General features: G+C 37.4%; 1 protein-coding gene across 3 annotated transcripts in view; it reads left to right on the top strand.

The window, feature by feature from the left end:
- The window catches only part of MOSMO (modulator of smoothened), a 43,138-nt gene extending 22,841 nt beyond the window's left edge, over positions 1–20,297 (top strand). For 2 of the 3 annotated variants that reach the window (XM_074346236.1, XM_010961124.3), the window contains exons 2-3: positions 6,201–6,413; positions 10,983–14,932. In XM_074346236.1, coding sequence (XP_074202337.1) covers positions 6,201–6,413; positions 10,983–11,167 — 398 coding nt within the window. In that variant the 3' untranslated portion in view covers positions 11,168–14,932. Of the gene's footprint in view, positions 1–6,200; positions 6,414–10,982; positions 14,933–17,397 lie in introns of those variants that run through there. The other variant, XM_074346237.1, reaches the window with a different exon arrangement.
- The last annotated feature ends 260 nt before the right edge of the window (positions 20,298–20,557 follow it).

The raw sequence follows: 20,557 nt of genomic DNA, 5'->3' as shown, positions 1-20,557 counted from the left end.
AGCAAAGTTTTGATGTACTATTGAAATTGAGTTAGTATATCTAAGTTGTTGCATTTCTTATGAGATAAAACCATTTTAAAGTGTACAATTCAGTGATTTTTAGTATATCACATATTGAACAACCATCGCCAGTATCTAGTTCCAGAGTATTTGCATCATCTCAAGAAAAAGAAACCCCAAACTTCCCAGTTCCTCCTCCCCTACCCCCTGGCATCCACTAATCTTCCTGTCTCTGGGTTTAACCTATTCTAAATATTTCATATTAATGGAATAATGTAATATGGAGTCTTAGGTGTCTGGCTTCTTTCACTTAACATAGGGTTTATCCATGTTGTAGCTTGTATCACTGCTTTTTTTTTTTAATTCCTAGATAATATTCTGTTGTATGGATTTTGTTTATCAGTTGATGGACATTTGGGTGGTTTCTACTTTTTTGCTATTATGAATAATGCTGCTATGAATGTTCATGTACAAGCTTTTGATGAAATATATGTATTCTGTTTAATTCCAACTAAGTACACTGTAATACAGTTCAATTCTGACATTAGCTACCTAGAGTTAGCAAAGCTCCTACAAGTTAAGGGTTCTGTCCTCCACAAGACTGCCCCCAATTCAGACACTGCCACAAGTTCAGGGGGGATCCCACTTCTGACCTGGCTACAAATTTGGAATTTCCCACCAACTCCTCAGGTTCAATAAAGAGAAAGTTATAGAGCTTTGATGGGGGCCATGGAAGCATAGAAGATAGGCAGTCAGCCCAGAATGGGTATGCAAGAGCTTGTTGAGGAAGACTTCCCAGAAGTGACTTCTAAGCTGCAACTGGAATTTTGAGTCATAGGTGGTAGCCAGGAGAAGATTTTGGAGGCAGAGGGAACGGCAAATATGAAGGCCTGGTGTGTTAGAGATGATTTAAGAATTAATTTAAGAACTTGAGCATTGTGGGGAGGGTATAGCTCAGTGGTAGAGCACACTCCCAGCATGCACAAGGTTCTGGGTTCAATCCCCAGTACTTCCATTAAAAAATAAACGAACGAACAAACCAACCTAATTGCTACCCCCTCCAAAAAAAATTTTCAAGCCAAAAAAAAAAAAAAAAAAAGGAATTTAAGCACCAAATATGAAAAAAGAAAAAAGTAGAAGCAATATCATCTACACCTTTGTAGGCCATTTGGACTTAGAGGACAGAGTGTAGATGAAAAACTAGATCCAACAAAGATCCCTAAAGAACACCAAATTTCATTGCACAGTAGAGAAAAATGTGTCTGTGCAAAAGGAGAAGGAAAAACTAAAGAGGTATGAGGAAAATAAATAGAACATAGAGTCACCAAAACCAAAGGAAATGTATTTTAAGGAGCTATATCAGATGCTGCTAAAATGTTAAGGAAAAGACTTAGAAATATCCATTAGAGTCAGCAGTATAGAATGAATGAGCCTGGCAAGAGCTGTTTCAGTGGGGTGGTTGAGGCAAAAGCCACGCTGCAGTAGATTATAAAGAGTGAAGGGGGAAAAGAAAAAGAAAAAAATTTACCAAAAAAAAAAAAAAGTGAAGGAGACTCTAGGAAGTGGAGACAGGAACTCTTGACAAGGCTAGCGGACAAAGAAGCCCAAGCAGAGCAGACAGAAACACAAGCCTGATGATACCAAGGGATGGCTTGGCATGATGGGATAGTTTTGCTTTATGATAAAGGAGACTTAAGCACATTCAAACAATTTTGCAATCCAGAAGAAAAAGAAAATAGTAAGTTAGGCAGCCTCCCAAGGAAAGTGAGAGGGAATGGGGTCCAAAACAAAGGGAGAAAGATCAACAGGATGAAAGAACAAATGTGTGCAGATGAATTCGTAAGTTTTGATGGTGGACAGTTGAGGGGGTGCTGTCTGATGGCCTCTATCTCGGTGGATGGTTCTGACATTGAGGGAGAGTGCAGCAGACCTGGAATGGCCACAGAGGAGAATGGGGAGGCGCTGAATTAGGGAAATCTAACTAGTTTCCGGTTAGTGGTGATGGTCCTGAGGTTGAAACTTAGGAATTTAGAGTTCACCCCTCTGCTCTGGTATATGATTTTCTTCATCAGCATTCAGCATCCTGGAAGGAAGTGCAAGAAGGGAAAAATTTATGTTGAATCAGAGTTCATAGTTTTTGCCAAGTGGGTTCAGTAAAAAGATAGAAATTAGATGGTAATATGATAGGGAAAGAAGTGAAGACATTAGGAAAGTGATGGACGGGGAGAAAATAGGGGTCAGTGACTGAAAGTGCCAGGGAGGTATAAGAACAGGTGGGAGTAACAGAAAGGGACACTTACTGTAGTGAACACTCGGGACTGGCGTAATGAACCTATTATGTTACTCACGTTTTCCGATACTGCCTGTGTAAGGTTTATTAAGATTCCTTGTTTCACCCGGTCATTCTTTTTGGCCAGCTCACTATTTATAAGCACCCACATCTTCAGGTAGAACCCAGAAATCACAGTTGATAAAAAGAATCATCACTAGCAGTGCTTTTGGAGGTAAGTATTAAATATGTGAGGTTTTAAAGTTACCTGTAGACTCGTATTTTCTGTGCTTGTGCTTCTGCTCATTTAAAGTATGAGCTGCTAGGATCTGACTTAAATAGAAAATGCTAAATCGTTTCAACAGTGTCTGGATCGATAGATGATAGGTGTGAAAAACCTCTTTGTTAAAATACCCTATGTAACGGAGTAAGACTCATTATGACTTCCTTTTGTATGTATGATACACAGGTAACATACTAAGAAGCATGTGGGATGCTGTAGTTCCTAGTTGGTTTCCTTTTCCCTATTGTGTTCAAGTCTTTTATTTGGCTGGATTGGTTACCTAGGAAACAGCTGCAGGGTAAAGATGGATTGGCTGTTTGGGGAATGAAATTACAGGCCCCTTCAAGAAGCAAAAGACCTGTTGGATAAAACAAAAATCAGTGAATGGCTGAGTTTATGTTTAATTTAGTGTACTTCAGGAATCACACTGAGATAGTTCTATATGAGGACCTAGTTAATGCAGCATGATCTTAAAATTTAGCTTGTTTTTAATTCAATTAATGGCCTGCAGAGTGGGCCATTCTGGGGGTTTCCGATGAGGTAGAAGGGTCAGTTCCCTCCTGAAAAGCTCATTGTCTGTTTGGGGTTAAAATAGGCTACCTCAAAATCAAGTGCGTGATTATGTGATACAGTCTAAATGTGTTAAGAGAATCTGAGGGATGTAAAAGATCTTGGCTAGTCAGTGTGAGTGATGGATTTGACTATGTAGGCGGGAGATAATTCTTTGAGGTAAAAGGTGAAATTTAAAGACCTGGTGGAAAAGTTACCTGAATTTATAAGATTCAGTAGGTAGTAACAGCACAGTTACCCTTGCAGATCCCTACGCCCAGACAGCTTATGGGAAATATGTGACTCTGATATAAATTATGTTGCCTTAGAATCTTACTCAAGAAAATGAATTTTAGCAACAGTGTTGACCAGCCAATGTTTGCTCTAGCCCTTGTATACTTTACTTAAGGAAAGTATTCTCACTGAAGGTGTGACAGAATATTAGTTTTGGAATCTTAGACCACTACAATAATCCTGAGAATGTAAGAGACACTCAGTAAAATATTTGTGAATTGATTTTCTTACATACAGTATACCTTCTTGTTGTTAGTTAGCTTTCTTTTCTTCCAGAATGTAGCTGTTGGATATTGGTCTTGATTTGTGGTGTTAAGGACTTCGGTAAATACCGGAGCATAAATCTTTTAAAACTGAACATCTGTCAGGTTAGTTCCATTTGGTTTATGGAAAGCATAGCTATAATTTTCATTTTCTTACTTGTTCTATTCGTATTCACTTGATGTGGTATGCCAGTCAGGAGAGGAGGGAAAAACAATCCTACGCAGAAAGCTTAGCAATCTACAGGCACAGGAAGTTCAATTTGAGCCCTAATGCTCCTCCATGTCCATAAACGGAGAGTTAAGAGAGGCAACATGAGGATACTTAGAAATATTTTGAAGGAGAGATGTTTTAGGTATGAATTACTGAACCTACAGCCTTAAATATTTGCCAGCAAAAAAAGAAAAAAGAAAAAAAACGTAATCTTAAGTCCACTAGCTACATAGAATTGCCAGTGAAACTTTCTTTATATTTTAAATTAAGTTGTGAAGAAAAATTGTTGCTATAATCAGAATCTATACTATTGAATTTTACCAGAGTCTTTCATTGCCTGTTGTCTAGTCTTATAGTAATTATAGCTCTTATAAATGGGATAGTGACTACAGAGGGTAATTTGTTAGAAGTTTTTTGCTGAGTGATCAGGAGTGGTTTCCTGTCAGGAGTGCTTGAGCACTGCTGTGAATGCCTTTGTTATTTCCAAAATTACAATAAAATGCTTTATCATAATAAGACACGCCCTCTCCCCCAAGTTGTCTTTTCATGAAACTTTTTAGTGTTTCATTTTAAGAACAAGTATGCAACTCTCTGGCTTCTAGTACCCCTAACCTCTCCCCTTCTCTGGTTTCAAGGAATTACCACGATACTTTAAAGGTTACAAGGGATTGTCAAAAACTTTGAACTGATTTACTTCTCTTTGGCCTATGAAGTCACTTCGCTCCAACAGCAGTTAGAAGGAACAATAGCGTGGGGTTCCTGGGGAGGTCTGCTCTCTTTAGATTCCTCTCCCACCCCTCATCTGCTTCCGTCCTGCTGCGGATGATCGCATAATTATAAGGCCATTTGCACCTATGCGCAAGGGCCTAATTACCGAATGATTTGAGAGAAAGGTACAATTTGTTTGAGTTATCTTCTACTCTTTCAAAAGAGTTACAGTCAGAGTTAGCATTAGAGAAAAAGACTACATCTCAATTTTGAGAGCAGAGCTGATTTTTCGCTTTGTTTTCTTTGAACACATTGATTATTTCTAAAAATGTACTAATGCAAGTTGCAGGAAAGCCACTTCCTTCCAACAGCCCCACGTACCCACGTATACATCTGTGTATACAGATCCAGTCCTGGTCTGTCCTCTCCCACTCAGGGCATCTTATCAACATGCCTCTAAGAATTTTACTGACTGTCCTCAAAAAAGGCACTTGTTCATGGAAAGTGCTGTGATTTTGAGGTTAATGTCTTTTTGTGGTAGTTGTTGTTGTTACTGATAATGAGAAAATAAGCCCCAAAAAAGATGCAGACATCTATTATGTTTCCAGTGGCTCCAGAAATTTCTTTTCTTGTACTTTTGGCAACTGTTTTCCCATTTGCAGTTGCTCTTAAAGGGGAAGCAAACAACGTTTACTCAAAAGTAACATTTTAATTACCCTTCTTAGTGGAGAGGAGGATAAAATAACTACTTTTTCGTCTTCCTTATCTAGGTTTCTGTATATCAGTTAAAAATTTGATAGAGGGGTTCCTTGGGTTTGGCATGAGAACATATTTGTGTAAAAATAGCACTTGATGTTTTACAAAAGCCACTTTCATGTTCTTTAAATTGGAGAGGGGCACTTTAAAAATTATCACTAATTCCTTTACAGTTTTCGACTGAAGCATGCTAGTAATAGTTTGGCGATGTGAACACTTGTACGTTGTAGAAAAATTGCCGACCTTACTAAATGGGATAAACCTACTAGTTTTTCCAACATTTTCTTGAATTTAATGGAAAAGTACTTATGTTGTAATATTCTTAGACCGTTTAAGTTCAGTAAAGTATATTGGCTCTAGTATTTAATCTGTTATTTAATTTTATTTATATATTACACTTGGACATATTTCATGTTTGCTTTCATTTTTTTAAAAAGTGTGTTTATCCTCAGACAAAATAAAATAATATACATTGAGTCTTGGATCTGGGAACAAAAAAGTTCCAGTTCTTTCTGCTAGCACGTAAGCTCAGCAAGAGCAGGCCCCTCATCTGTCTTGTCCACTGTTGTTTCCCTGAGCCTAGAAAAGCACCTGACGCAAGTACTCAGAAGTATTTAATGAATGACTGAACGAATTGCCTTCTGTGACTTGTGAGGTTTTTTTTTTTTAAGTTCATTTTGTACGTTAAGCCCAGTGTTACTACATCGTGAACTATAGGAGAATTCTAAGGAGTAGGCCTCGGTGGAGGCTGAGTGCTTGAATGACCCACACGGAGAAATGAGATTTAAGGACTAAAGGGTGTTGCAGGGGTTATTCCCTGCGTGTGCCAAACCCACTAAAATATTCCCACCTTTTGCGTCTCCCCAGGAGCACTCACTGTGGGCCTTGTGCGACAGTGTCAAACAATCCACGGACGAGACCGGACATGCATCCCGCCTCGGCTTCCCCCGGAGTGGGTCACGACACTATTTTTTATCATCATGGGAATCATTTCATTGACTGTCACATGTGGTTTGCTGGTGGCTTCCCACTGGCGAAGAGAAGCTACAAAATATGCTCGATGGATAGCATTCACTGGAAGTAAGTAACCTGTGCTTACTAAGTTAGTCTAGAAGGCACTCACACTGGTAATTTTATGAAGATAATCAAGAATCAGTAATAAAGGCTAATCATCAAAGAACACCGCTGCGTACAGCCGTCACATAGACTCTGCACAGTCCCATCAGCTCTTCAGAATTCTCACTACAAGACCAGGACATCCAAAACTTTAATTGCCTTGTATGAAACGCTATTTTAATGATTTCTTTTTTTTTTTTTCTTTGCTCACGTTGTGACGTAAGTGTACCAGATCTGTGACTCAGAGCTACCGCTAACCTGAGTCTCTTCCTCTTCTTAAAGGTACTGGTATCTTCTATCAAATAAAGATAAATCTAAAAGGAAATACACAGAAATATAAATTAGATTAAGGTGGTGATTTGTTTTTTAATATTATTGATTTTGAGTTTCTACTGTTAATTGTTATGTGACCATTGAAAAATCAACACATTTGGTTATTTAATAATTGTTTATCAACATTTCTTACCTCATTAAGCTATGCCCAAGGGGATGATATATTTACATATTACACATTCTCTTGTACTTTGCAAACTTGGTTTAATTTTAAAACACAACAGAAGCTTTTCTTAAGTTAAAAGCAACAAAAATGCACAAAGGAAAGATATTTCTGTAATTCTGCTTTCTTTCTAAAGCAATTTTGGGACATTTGTCAGTGTCTGGAAATATTTTTGATTGTCACAACTAGGGGGATGCTACTGGCAGCCACTGGATAGAAGCCAGGGATGCTGCTAAACCTCCTACAGATGCACAGAACAGCCCCCACAGCAAAGACCTATCAGGCATCAAATGACAGTAGGGCCTGTTGAGGAACCCTGCTCTAAAGAACAGGGTAACTATACCTGTGCCAAACACTATGGGATTAATTTCTAATTCAATATCTTAAATCATCTGAGGTTTTCATAAGTTTTTTTTTTTTAAAAAGAATATCATAACACAGCTAACTTTCACTTGGTCCTGTCATGTAGAACTTGTATGATGGGGAAGGCATAACCCATGTATCCCTATTAAGGTTGAAACTCAATTTATTCTTAAAGGTCAAAGGGTAGGGATATTAGTTCATGAGTCTGTTTCTCCTCTCTCTGTGAAACTCGCTCTTTAGAGAATGTACATGTTTCTGAATCTGTTGTTTTATTTTTGTCTCTATATCTCCCTTAATTTTAAAATTTAGGTCAAGTTGCCATTGACATAAAAACTTTTCTTTATCCTTGTTAAGAAATGTGAGACAAGTTGATGATCTTGTCTGAGGTGAAATTGACCTCCTGAGACAATTCTTTTCTAAACAGTAGGGTCTGGAGGTGGTTATAGAGACAGGTTATATAGGTGCTAAATTAAAGGGTATTGATTAGGAATTTAAAGAAAATCTTTACTCATCAATACAATTACTTATCCAGATGGAGTTCACTCTTCAAGGAGTAAAATAAAATCAAGGAAGGATTCAGTTCATGGATTTAGTTGAAATATGGGATGCATATGCTCTGAATACCAAAAATCTAAAATATAAATTAGCAAAGAATATGAGTCAGAGAAAGCATTAAGATGCTCACATGAGCCATTGGTTCTTGTGACCCAATAAAGGGAAAGAACTATGATTATCTTTTTCATCCCCCTTCAGAGAATATTTAAGTATGTATTTCATGTATAGCTACCTCCACATGCAGGGTGTTTTTCCTTTACTTTTCAGTTAAATAATATAACTTTTTAAAATAATATTTGCATGATACATAATTCAAAGCCCATGAAAGGGTCACCAAGTGAAAAGTAAGTCTCAGGCCCTGTTATCAAGTTATCTAATACTTTCCTGGAAGCAACCATTCTTACCAGTTTATGGAGTTTCCTACCAGAGGTGTTCTATGCATAGAAATATATATATATATATATGTGTGAGTGTTCTGTAAGTATATGTTTATTTATTTTACTTGTACTATTTTGTACCTTTTTTTTTTGGTTCAACAATATATCTTGGAGTTGATACCATCTAAGTAAGCATAGAGCCGCATTAACTCTTAGCTTCCTTAAATACATTGCTTTTGTTACCAGAGCTAGTCTCCTAGAGTGGCAGTCATGAGAGGGATTGGGCTCCCCCTAGTGTTTCTGTTCAGCCTTTGAAAATGGGCTTCATCTTTATCGTATTATTTCTATTCCAGTTAAGCTGTAGTTTTGGTAAGAATACAAAGCTAACGGGTTTATACAGTATCTCTCAAAGGAGAGCCACACATGATGGGGCTCACCAATGGGGGCAAAGGTGACAAAGATCCGTCTTTTCCTTCAAGCCTGACTCTTCTCCTTGCTTTTGCCACCCTAATTTACTCATCTATCTACCAGTAGACCAAATATCTGACTTCTACCAAGAAATCTATGCCATAGCGGATATGAAGTTATGTCTTTACAGACTTATTTAGGACCCAGAATTTAATTGTCTAAAGTTGATAGATATTTTCAGCATTAACAATATTTTAAGATCTAAAGTAGCTTCACAGGTCTCAATAGCTTTAAAAAAAAAAAAAAAAAACTTCATCTACCAACATTAAATCTCCCCATGAAGTATAGAGAACCTAATTCCTTGGATTAAGAACCAATATTGGATTGAATTAGGAGTTCATTGCTTCCTTGAAATTTGATTAAGCTTTTCCTAACCAATTTGGAAAATATTTAACATTTGTAAAATATTAAACCTTGCTTTAAATATGGTTATTAAAATGATTACTCCATTATAGAGGATAGATTTTTATTTTATAGTAGAAAATAGGAAAGGATAGGAATGAAGTTGGCACATCAGTTAACAGAATGAACAGCTGTAATGTCTACATGTCTCTAAAGCACTTCTAAATTATTTTAGCGTTTCCTGAGGTTAGATTAATCAACATTAAAGAACAAATTGTTTTTAAAACAGTAATGTCCCATTGCTTTTTATTAGATTGTGGTTTCATTTTATTTTTCAAACCATATTAAGGCATAAGAACCACTAGAGATTGGTGACAGATAACACTGAAAAGGGGGCATTGGCAGCACTAATAAAGTTATTTGTTGCTAACTATGCAACAGAAAGGCCAAAAGTTCTAATACTTAATGCCTGAATTTTCCACTTTTTTCTATAGTAGATACCCAAAGGAATCTAAATTCACTACGCAGCATTATTTGGTGTGGTCGCTTTCCCATAATGAAACAGGCTCTATGTCTGTTTAATATAAAATAATCCACCTAAATTGTGCAAAGCAAGTAAAAGTACTGGTGTGTTTTCTTAAGCTAATGCATTACTTAAGAAAATGTTACTTTTTAATGCATTTCTGGAGCCAAATATGCCTAATTGGCTTTTTCAGGACTCTTATTAAATTTTTTTGATTAACACAAAAATAATTTAGGGCATGTCAGCTGGTATGTTTATCCAGGACTCTAGTCAGTATTGCTGGGGATGGGTTTAACTCCGAAGTTTTCTCATTTAGTTAATAATGGAAATAACTGTACTAGTCTGTCTTTACTTTGCACTGAAGAAATGTTTCTGCCTTCAAAGAAATTTGAAGGACTATGAACATTTGATATCTGTGCTTTCAAAAAGCATAAAATATGTTATTGGGAAAGCCAGACTATCTAAAGGTAATTTGTATTCCCTAAGAAGAGCGTTTCTTTAGTAGCACAGGGCAGCTTGCTGTTTCATAAAACAGTCGACTGCGGGATTTCTTCTACCCAGACACTGGGTTTTCTGATATCTTTATAAAAACATGTTAGCAAATAATATATTTCATTGTGTTTGTATACAGAATTCATAGGTTTTCCCACCCTCCCCTACTTTTAAACTGTGTGTATTCAGAAACCTGGGGGGTTTTTTGTCTTTGTTTGTTTGTTTTGGGGGGACGTTGTCCATGGTGAGAGATAGCCACTCTGACAACTTGCTTCTCATCCCAGAAGCCTGTGGTTCTTTCCACTAGCTGATTTTAAATCAGGGTAAGATAAATGGTACTTATATTTGTATGTACCTTTTCTCAATTCCTTCTAAATAATGCCACCTGAGAGAGCAGAGAGTTGGCAAAATAATAACTAGGATGACAGTGACATGAAGCATTTATTCAGCACTTACTACCCACCTGGCACTGTTTCAGGGACTTGACATTGTTTTGTTTATCCTTCTACTATTTACCCATTTTCAGAATTTCAGAAGCCTGAAATTACACCATTAGTAAGTAGTAGAGCCAAAATGTAGCCCCCATCTGACACTAGCCAGAGCCCTTGGTCACTACTTTAAATGGTCAAGAATTGTATATGCAAGCACTTAGTAGGTTTGGAGGCCTTCCTTAATGCTGGTATTTGAAACTGTATCTAAAATGTTAACCGAGCTTTTACTGTATTTAATTGTTAGGCTTTGGGGATGTTATGTGATCTCTAGTACATGCAAATCTTTTGATAAGTAATCCATGTTGTAAGTTGTGACCATGTTATCAATCCACAACCCTTCTTATTAACTTCCTTTGTGCCAAATTTTCATTGTTTTCTTAATCACCAAACCATGTTACTAATGCTGTGTTTTGGTTTGTTTTACAGTGATCCTTTTCTGTATGGCTGCCCTAATATTTCCGATAGGATTTTACATCAATGAAGTCGGAGGTCAACCTTATAAATTACCCAACAACACAGTAGTTGGGTCATCATATGTACTTTTTGTCTTATCAATTTTCTTTACAATAGTAGGACTTCTATTTGCCGGCAAAGTTTGTTTACCAGGCTGATGAATGTCTAAATTGCTTGACTCTTTTATTATTTTTTATTTTATTTTATTTTTTTACTTTTGGAGGGTGGGCAGGACAAAGGCAAGATATCTAAGCAGTCCTCTCATAGGGAGACGCTTAGATGAAACTGACGCTGAAAAGGAAAAAAAATGCTTTGATTTGTTCTCACTATGCACTTTGGATTTAAAAACAAAAATTAAGGAGAGCCTTTTCCATAACCAAATACAGACAATATTGACTAAGTCTCCTGAGCATTTTCAGGCAGTCAGGTCTGCACTGTGATAGCAACCTAGTGAAGGAGAATGCTTTATACTGAAAAGCATGTGGCCCTTTGTGACTCTGTTGTTCCATTTTTAACGTCTAATGATTCATTTGAGGGAGGAAAAAAAAAGTCTAAGTATTTATGAATCATGGTGGACCAGAGGGATACAAGAGAAGTTCATGTGGGGCTGGCCTCACCTCCTAAGAAATTAGTGTTCACAGCTTCCTTGTCATGGTATGAGCCTTTGGCACCAGAATGGATTGCCATTGCATTACTGCACCAAGAAGCCAATAGATCAAAACTTGTTCACTAAAATGTATGTAAAAATTCTGAAGTTCCCTATTCTCTGTGTACAAAAAAAATCAAACACTAAGAAACATGTTGTTGGGGGTGGGTGGGTGGGGAAAATGTTCCTTATATTTATATAAATATATATATATAATATATATATTTTGCTGATGCAGTATACAGTGTGTATATATGTGTGTGTGTGTATGTGTGTGTAAATTTATATACACACACATGCAAACAGTTCCTGGAAGAGAACTCTGAATGCTTTGCTAGCAAAACACTGTGGTGTGCAAACCTAGAACTCAATAGAAAAAAAGCCATTTATCTGAAGGCTGCATAGTGGAGAGAGTCTTCAGTTTACCTCATTCTTTGTAGCAGCCCTTGATTTTACCAGGTTTTTGTAATAGGTACAAATAATCCCATACCTTTCTAGGTGCAATTTTAAGTTAAGCTAAAATTCTTTGTAGGGTTAATTTATTTGTATATGATAGTAGAAGGTAAGATCATGTAAAACCTTATAATTTGGGGAATCTGACACTATTTAAATTATTGGCAACTGTTGTCTGTTGTACAGAGGTTCTCTTTTTCTACTGGCTTGGTCTATTACATTAGTAATGCATTTTATACGTTCAAGCGCACAACTTTACATAAATACAAAATTCACTAGTAATATCAATTTAATATTTTGGCTGTTTCTAACACTAACTTCACTTTGCCATTAAAAATTAAATTTATGTTCTTTTTATCTGTAAGCATTATTAATATATCTCCTTTACCAAAAACCTGAGCAATACAATATTTTCTTTGTATGCTATATGCCTTTGTTTGCTAAAAGCTAACATTTTTGCATTTACTTTAAAGGGCTGTACCAAACCCACAGCTTTATGTTTTTTCCTAAAAGAAGCATTGCAGCTAACCCTTGAACCCACAGATACAGTATTTCTCCTCTCCACATTTCCATGCCTTCATGTCAATGCGTAGCTGATTTTCCAGGTGAACACTATAGATAATCTCCCGTTTGAAGTGTGGGGCAGGAGGGTCCTTCATGGCAATGGAGTCTTTCACGGCAACAGCAACCCAGATGTCCCTATCAGTAGTTAGGGTCCCGTGTAGTCCGTGCGTCACACAAACTGATACGAATGCACTGTTTCTTTGAAAGCTAGATGATAAATTACACAATGATTACTTCCGAGATGGGGCTGCCTCCTCAGATACTCAAGGTATGAAATGGAGGAGCCTGATGCGTTTCACACTGGCTCGTTTGACACTCAGATATGTTAGTGTTAATTCAGCAGTATTTTATTGTGGGGGGAAAAAAGTGTTTCAGCTCACTCAGGAGTCGGGGTAAGAGGTGGACCGCCACTGTGGTGCATTCCTTGAGTGTGCTGGGGAAATGCCACACATTTCCTTCCCAGGGTCAGAGAATCCTTTGGGAAATGCCTGAGGGAGACATTTTCCCCAGGTACTATGATGCTTAGTCAATTCTAAGAATACCACTGGACGTGTGCTATGGACGTTTGGGGTTGCAGTTCCCATTGTGATTTGATTGGACCTCAGTCAAATGGATCACTTTGAAGGAAAGCTTTAGTTGTCACCATTATACCACTGAAATAAAGTGTTAGCAAAGTATAGTTCCAATTAATTTATGATATGACCAAGAGGCTTACTCTTCCAAAAGATGAATTTTATTGTAAATAGTTTCTCAAAATGTTTTTAACTGGATCGTGAGCATGGGGAGAGAAAGTTTCTCAGCTGCTAAGAATTTCCCCACTGTTTACTTCTTTCACTTACAGTGGTATTGCATATAAGATTGCAGAATTTAAGGTTTTATTTGTATCTATTACACAGAACCATTCAATTGTCTTTAATTTCATCGTTGTCTTGGAGGTCCAGTGCACAAAGGGCTGATAGGGGAAAGCTCCCTCTAACCAGTCAGCACTCTAACCCAGGATTAAAACCGTCCCATCAAGTAGTGTGTGAAGTCAGATCTTTGTACTCTTCCAGACCAAACATTGAAATGGACTCATTCATATAAAATTCTATAAATCCTGTAAGTGAAAAGATAGACAACTGTCAGCAGTTGCTTTTAAAAAGGTCACTATAATAAGTACTATATAGTACAGTATTAATTTATAGCAGGAAATCATATCTTGTAAACTGTATATAACACTGTTTTATGGTGCAATCATTTGTCAAACTTATGTCTGTTACATTGTTTTTAGAGTGTGTGCATTCTTCGCATACCTAAGAACATCACTGTAAAATCTGCTGAAAACTATTTACAGGTTTTATTTGCACAAGACTTATTTTGAAATTTTTGGAAGCTCCTATTGAACATGCCTAAACATCTGTAAACATGAAAAATCTTCAATTCATTAAAAGCAAACATTTCAGTACGATTCTTTCCAAAGGTAATCCATGTTCTATGTTGTTAATGTGTGTATGTAATGTTTCTGACTCTTTTACTTCTTATAAACCTATTTTCTGTTTCATTTGTTTTCTTTTTGAAGCACGGCCTTTTTTTTTTTTTTTTTTTTATGTTCTAGATGACCAAAACACTTCATTGGTTTTTACCCTTTTGCCTAAATCTTTGATACCCCCGCTTGATGTTCTGTGAATTCACTGTTTAATCTCTTAAGTAAAATAATGAATAGTCCTGGTGACATAAAATCTATCGATTTAGAGGAAAGACCCTGAAAAAGTATTGGAAACTAACTTTGGATATGCTAGTCTTAGCTATTATTTTGCATCGTGGGCTTCGTGGGAAGAACATGTTGCATTTATTTTGTCTTTATTAAAAGACTACTAGCCGCAAGTTACTCTGATTGTAGTAACTTTTATCAACCCACTTTGGTCTTCTTTAAAATATTAAATTTACATTCATAATTCAAAACAGTAAGCTGTCTTGCAGAACTAATTTTTGAAGGATAAAAACATATGAAGGAAAAAAGTGGCCTGTGTAGGTTGGATTCTCTACATAGGACTTACTAGTTATATCATCTCGAGAGATTTTAAAGTTTGTGATCAAGGCCTGTATATTACCCCAAACTTTATTAAGAATTGTTTTCTAATTGGTTATAACATTTTTCAATTAATAGTTTCAAAACAAATTGTTAATACAAACTGTATAAAATGAACATAATTTTCTTCACTTGTATTTTTGTTATTGAGCAAGTTTATCAAAATAAATTGTCTACTAAAGAAACTAAAAAGGCTTCTATTACTTTGAAATAAGCTTTGAATTTTAAAATTTATTTCACAAATTGATTTCTTACAGAGGCTTCACGTATTTACACAGTGACAATTCCATGCACTCTTGGTTTGGTTTTGTTATTAGCATTGTGCAGGGTAAAGTCTCCCCTCTCTTCCTCCACTCTCCCTCCTAGCTCCCTGCTAGGGAAGAGATGCTGTTAATATTCTAGAACATGGATTAGGCTGTGTTTACCAATAAGAAGAGGCACTCACTCAGCAATAAAAGATTGAACCAAGGCTCACAAAGCCAGTCATCTTTCTTTTCTTTTTTCCTTGCACATCAACTTAAGACCTTTCACCTTTGCTTCAGTCTTCTGTTTCTACTGTATTTCAGGCCAAAGGCTCTTAGCTTGTAAGATTTTAAAATCTGGGTTGAAGGAGCAACATAGAGGCCTTTGGTCTCTAGACTTACCTGTGACCTCCATCATAGCTTTACTGTAACTCTAGGAGTACTGGGGTCAGCCCAGCCCAATAATAACTAGAAATCAAGTAAAACACTGTGTTTACCCTTTGCTGCTGCTGGTTCTTTATATGGCCTCTTCAGGCGGCCCATGGGGAATTGGGAGAATTAAGACAAGGCAGGATTTGGATATTCTTGGCTTCTGGATATTAAGGGTATCTTCTTAGGGTGACCAGCCATCCTGGTTTGCCTGAGACTGAGGGCTGTCCTGGGACATGAGACTTTCAGTGCTATAACTGAGAACGTTTCAGGCAAACAAGGATGAGTTGATCACCCTACCTTCACACCATTCAGATCTTAACCCTGATTTATTACACAGATTAACGGTATTTGAAGAGTTCTTTTCTATATACAATGAATGGGTCAACTGGAAATTGTGGTGGTAAACTTAATACTGAACTTCTTAAGAGAGGAGAGGAAAACACTTTTTCCTTCTCTTTGGTAATGTTGTAGGAAAAGGTAACAGACTGGCTTTAAAAGCAATAACATGGGTTAAAAAATACCTTATTTTTGCTTCATCTTCCATCAGCTCTATTCTAACCACTGTATGAGAAGATTACGGGAAAAACACCGAGACTAGAGGACTGTGGGTTCCTTTTATGCAAAGTCAACTCTTCTGGGTCACAGTTACCCAGCAACAAAATAAAAGTAGTTATTTATAAAGTGGTATTAAAGACAGAAAGCATAATGCTGTATTATTTTTTAGAATTTTGGTTTTTTTCCCAGGAGGGAAAAAAAAAAACCCTGGGATATTTTCAAGCACAGTCAATGTTTCTACAGATCAGCCCAATTCCAAAAACTAAGACCACCCAAGATCAAATTTCAAGAAGATTTTCATGAGCCTCAAAATTTCAGAGTTGGATAAAATCTAAAAGAGCACATCCAGTGTTTCCGCTTTCCAGATGAAGAAATCAAGGACACAAAGGCTTAGTAACTTTCCCAAACTCATACAACTAGGTCTCAGCAAAAACTTTCAATGTAGGAAAGAATGTCTTTGACAAATAGGCTTTGGACAGTTGTTGACCTAGGTCAGTTCAAATTCTATAGCCCCTTGTACCAGTCTTTCTTCAACCAATCTCCGTCTACTTCAGCTCCAAATCATTTCTGCCAAAATAGTCAACACACAAGAAAGCTTTGCATTTCCTTATCTCAGTTCCTGTCATGCCCACCGTCTACGGAACGAAGTCTAAACTTCTTCAGCGTAATAGTGAACAGCGTGATCTGGCTTCAGCCTCCTCAAGTCTTTTTTCCGTTCATTCTCTCTTCACCCTTTACTGACAGAACAGCCGATCCTCCATTCTTTCACCACACCTTGCTCTCTGTCTTAGCTGTACCTGTACGACCTCCTTCTTGCAGTTTACCTAATCCCTCCTGTATCTGAAATACATTTAATTTTTTGTGTGTGCTTTGTTTCTCTTTTGCTTGTACCTCTGTAACAGAACTTACTAGAGGGAAATAGACTGCCTGGACCCAAGTCTCAGTTCCACCATAAATCACTTAATAAATCACTTAACCTCTTCGCACCTTGGTTTTCTCATCTGTAGACTGAGCCTCATAGTACCTACCTCACAGAGTTATTGTTGGCTTCAGTGAGATAAAGCATGGAAAGTTCCTGACACATAGCAAACATTCAAAGGTTAGTTGCTACTGTTGTTAAACACCTGTCTAAAACTAGGTCACAAACTCTTGAGTTCAAGGTATGCGGCTTTCTCATCGTCCATAGAGATCTGACACAGCGCTTTACGCATGAATCATCATGATTAAATTTGGAGCTAGGTTATAAAGGAAAATTATGAATCTGTGTTTCTGGAAATTGGAAAGGCCCAGTCACCTATCTGCCAGGATTGCTAAGGTGACGTTTTTTCTGAAAGCAGACACTTGCCCAGGTCAGCCTTTATAAGTTAAGTGTGTTATCTTATCAGTAAGTATTTGACTGTAATATACCAGTCTCATTGACCTCCTTAGGATTTCTCTGTGGATTCAAGGCCCTTTACTACTGAACTTACAGTGCTCCAATACTGATCCTTACACAGAGGACGAGGACGACGCCAGCACCCTGTTGATCCTGAGAGAACTCTCTGGAGGTTTCTTCAAGCTTGTGAGTTCTCCATTCTCTTGAAGCCATCCATATATTTGGTATGTTTTGCAAAAACTTGGTTCTGCCAAGATGGTTTTAATTATTTCTGCTAAAAGGAATGGACTCGAGGATTTTTATCTCATTTTAGATGTGATTATCCCCAACTGGCCATCTCATGGCACTTTAAGTAGATATTGCCAATGTGTTTGGCCACAATTAAACCAATCCCTATTTATTATCTGTCGGGGCAAGTCACTAAAATAGGTGCTGTGTCCTGACTCTGGCACTCTTTTCATGTTGTTTAAATATTTAGTTGTGTAAGACAATTCGAGCATTTTCTTAAATTGAAAAAAAAAACCTCATTGCTTTGTCCTCTGTGAGAAAATACAAATGCAGTTGAAGAGCCATCAAAGACAAGCCCTTCCACTACCCATAATAAATCGCTCTAGGGGAAAAAATAATCCACATATCTAAGGTCTTCGACTCCCTCATCTTCTACGTATTTTACTAATGTCGTTAGGGTAAAATGGACTTGAACATTGCAGTTACCCACACTCACACCACTCAAATACTTTAGCTCATTTCTGCTTTCAGGATAACTTTTCTATCCTAAGTGCTGTTGTAGAGAAGGAAGTTACCATGACCCTAAACTGATACAAAAGGGTTTTGGTTTGGTTTGGTTTGGTTTTATAGTAACACATGTCTGTAAATTTTTTAAATGAATATAGGAAATTAAAAGATTCCTCTCCCACAATCCACCTTCCAGAGATCACCACTGTTAACATTTATTCTTTCAGACATTTTGCAGCCTTTAAGTTGTGTGTTTGTGTGTGTGTGAATAGTGTGTTTACAGATGTATGTTGTGTGTGTGTATATATATATATATATGATGGATATGTCAGTTGTTTTAACAAAAGCAAGATCATATATATAACTGCCACTATTTCCTTTTTTAACTTAATTTATGATGAATATCTTTCTGTGTCAGTAAATATAGATCCTCATTTTTAATGGCTGTATAGACAGATATCTCTATGAAGTGTGTATATATAGTATACACACACTATAGATGCATTTCTCTCTTCCCCTGTTGCTGTACATTTAGGTTGTTTCCAGGTTTTTGCTATTACAAATAATGCTGCTGTGAATTTAGCCTTTAGATAACAGAAACTTCCCAAATGTCATAGTAATCTGACATTCTAACTGAAGCATATCAACTACTCTATTAAGGCAATTCATAATTTTAAAAGTACTGTGGTTAAAACATAGTGGCATTCATAAGAGTTCAGAGCTAGAAACTAACATAAAGTTCATGTTGTATTTTTCCATATGTCACCTTAATTCTCCTCCTGTGAAGTAGGAGATAATTTTTTATAGACAAGAAGACCTAAGGATCAGAAGGGTGAACAATTTACCCAAAGTTCTGTTGGTGAATCTGGGGTTCAAACCTCAGTTCCCTGACTTCAAATCTGGGACGACTTCTGCTGTCCCACATGGCCAGTTTAGCTAGTCTAAAAGAAATAAAAATAGCCTGTCCCAGTTGCATGATTTCTTGGCTCAGACATGAGCAGCTAAATCTATGGTTTGCTTCTTCTGGATGCAGAATGCAAACAACCATAAAAAGTAGCCCCTACTTAGAAGCAACTTGTGAATATTATGTATTTTGTTGAAAGAAAAAAATTGTATGTTATTTTTAAGTTGTGTTTAATCATCCATCATTCCCTGCTCATTGTCAAGCTTTCTCCAGTCATCACTAAGTGGTATTTTATAGCGCTCACTTCCTCGACTGGTGGATTATATCATGTCACCCATTGGTTTTATCTGGACCTTTTTGAGAATTGAGCACCCAGGGAACTTTTCCCAAAGAGAATATCCCCTACCCTCCCTGTAGCAGTTTAGAAAAACAACTAGATCCCTTCTTCCTTGTTGGTAGGAAGTCTGTCGGTCATTGAGGTCCCCTAGGGTGGTACAGAGATCCATGGCTCAAACATTAGAAAGTTCCCTCCAGTTGTTTGTCACCTGTCTACACATCGCTGCTGAAACACCAACTATTCCAGGCCAAATGTTGCAGTAGTTCTACTGTGTCCAATCCCACACCTGGGGCATGGTAACCTTTGGTGAGCTGGGAGCCCCTATGCCTCTAGACTTTATCCGTGGATGTACCAAGGAAGGACCCATTTCTTCTTAGGTCTTGCCATCTCACCAGTGTTGTTGCCAAGCACTGAGCAGGTTCCCGCCTCCCTCTGATTTTCAGATCTGATTTCTTGACCTCTTTATCTGGGGACTTTTCTCTCCCCTTTGGCTTTCCTCAGAGTCGTGTTTGCCTAGTACCTGTGTTCCCTTCTTTGGTTAAACGAAACAAAACAAATACAACAACAACAAAAATAGCTCTTTTCATGGGGCTGATTTCACCCTCTGTCTGGCTCCAGGACTAAGATGCAGAGCCAGGTCTGGCCAATCAGTCATAGTGATTGATTCAGTAATGAGTATGTCATGTGACCAAGTCAAGCCTGGGTCTTTGCTGGAGCTCCGGGGAGGGAGTTGTTCTTCCTCTAGGGTTGCTGAAAGCCATGGAGGGGAAAACAGGGCTGATGTTCCAAGTTTGCCAACCACTCATGAAGAACCTGCCTAAGAATAAAGCCATCACAGAAGAAAAGAAGCTGAGAAATGGAGACAGATTCCTGTTAACATCATTTTAGCCTTTAGATCAAGCTGTATCTGAAGCCAAAACTATTGCTGGATTTTTCTGTTATTTGAGCAAATAAATTCCCTTTTCTCCTTACGCCAATTTGAGTTGAGTTTCTGTCCTTTAACTGAAAGAATCTTTATACATTCCCACTTTCCTCTTGACATTAAACACATCCCTCACCTCCCATGCTTTGGCATGTCACTTTAATCTTTCAGGTAGCTTAGGCTTTTACAAGACAGAAAAAACTGTTGACTTCAGGCCACTTCTTAACCCAACAGAAAGCACCTGCTACTGCCTGAAATGGAAGAAAGATGTAAACAAAGCAAAGTACAAACTAGTATCTAAAGTAATATATCACA

This window comes from Camelus bactrianus, chromosome 18, assembly GCF_048773025.1.
Source record: "Camelus bactrianus isolate YW-2024 breed Bactrian camel chromosome 18, ASM4877302v1, whole genome shotgun sequence".
In the NCBI taxonomy this organism is placed as follows: domain Eukaryota; kingdom Metazoa; phylum Chordata; class Mammalia; order Artiodactyla; family Camelidae; genus Camelus; species Camelus bactrianus.
The sequence above is the reverse complement of the archived record's forward strand: the minus strand, read 5'-3'. Positions and strand labels throughout refer to the sequence as shown.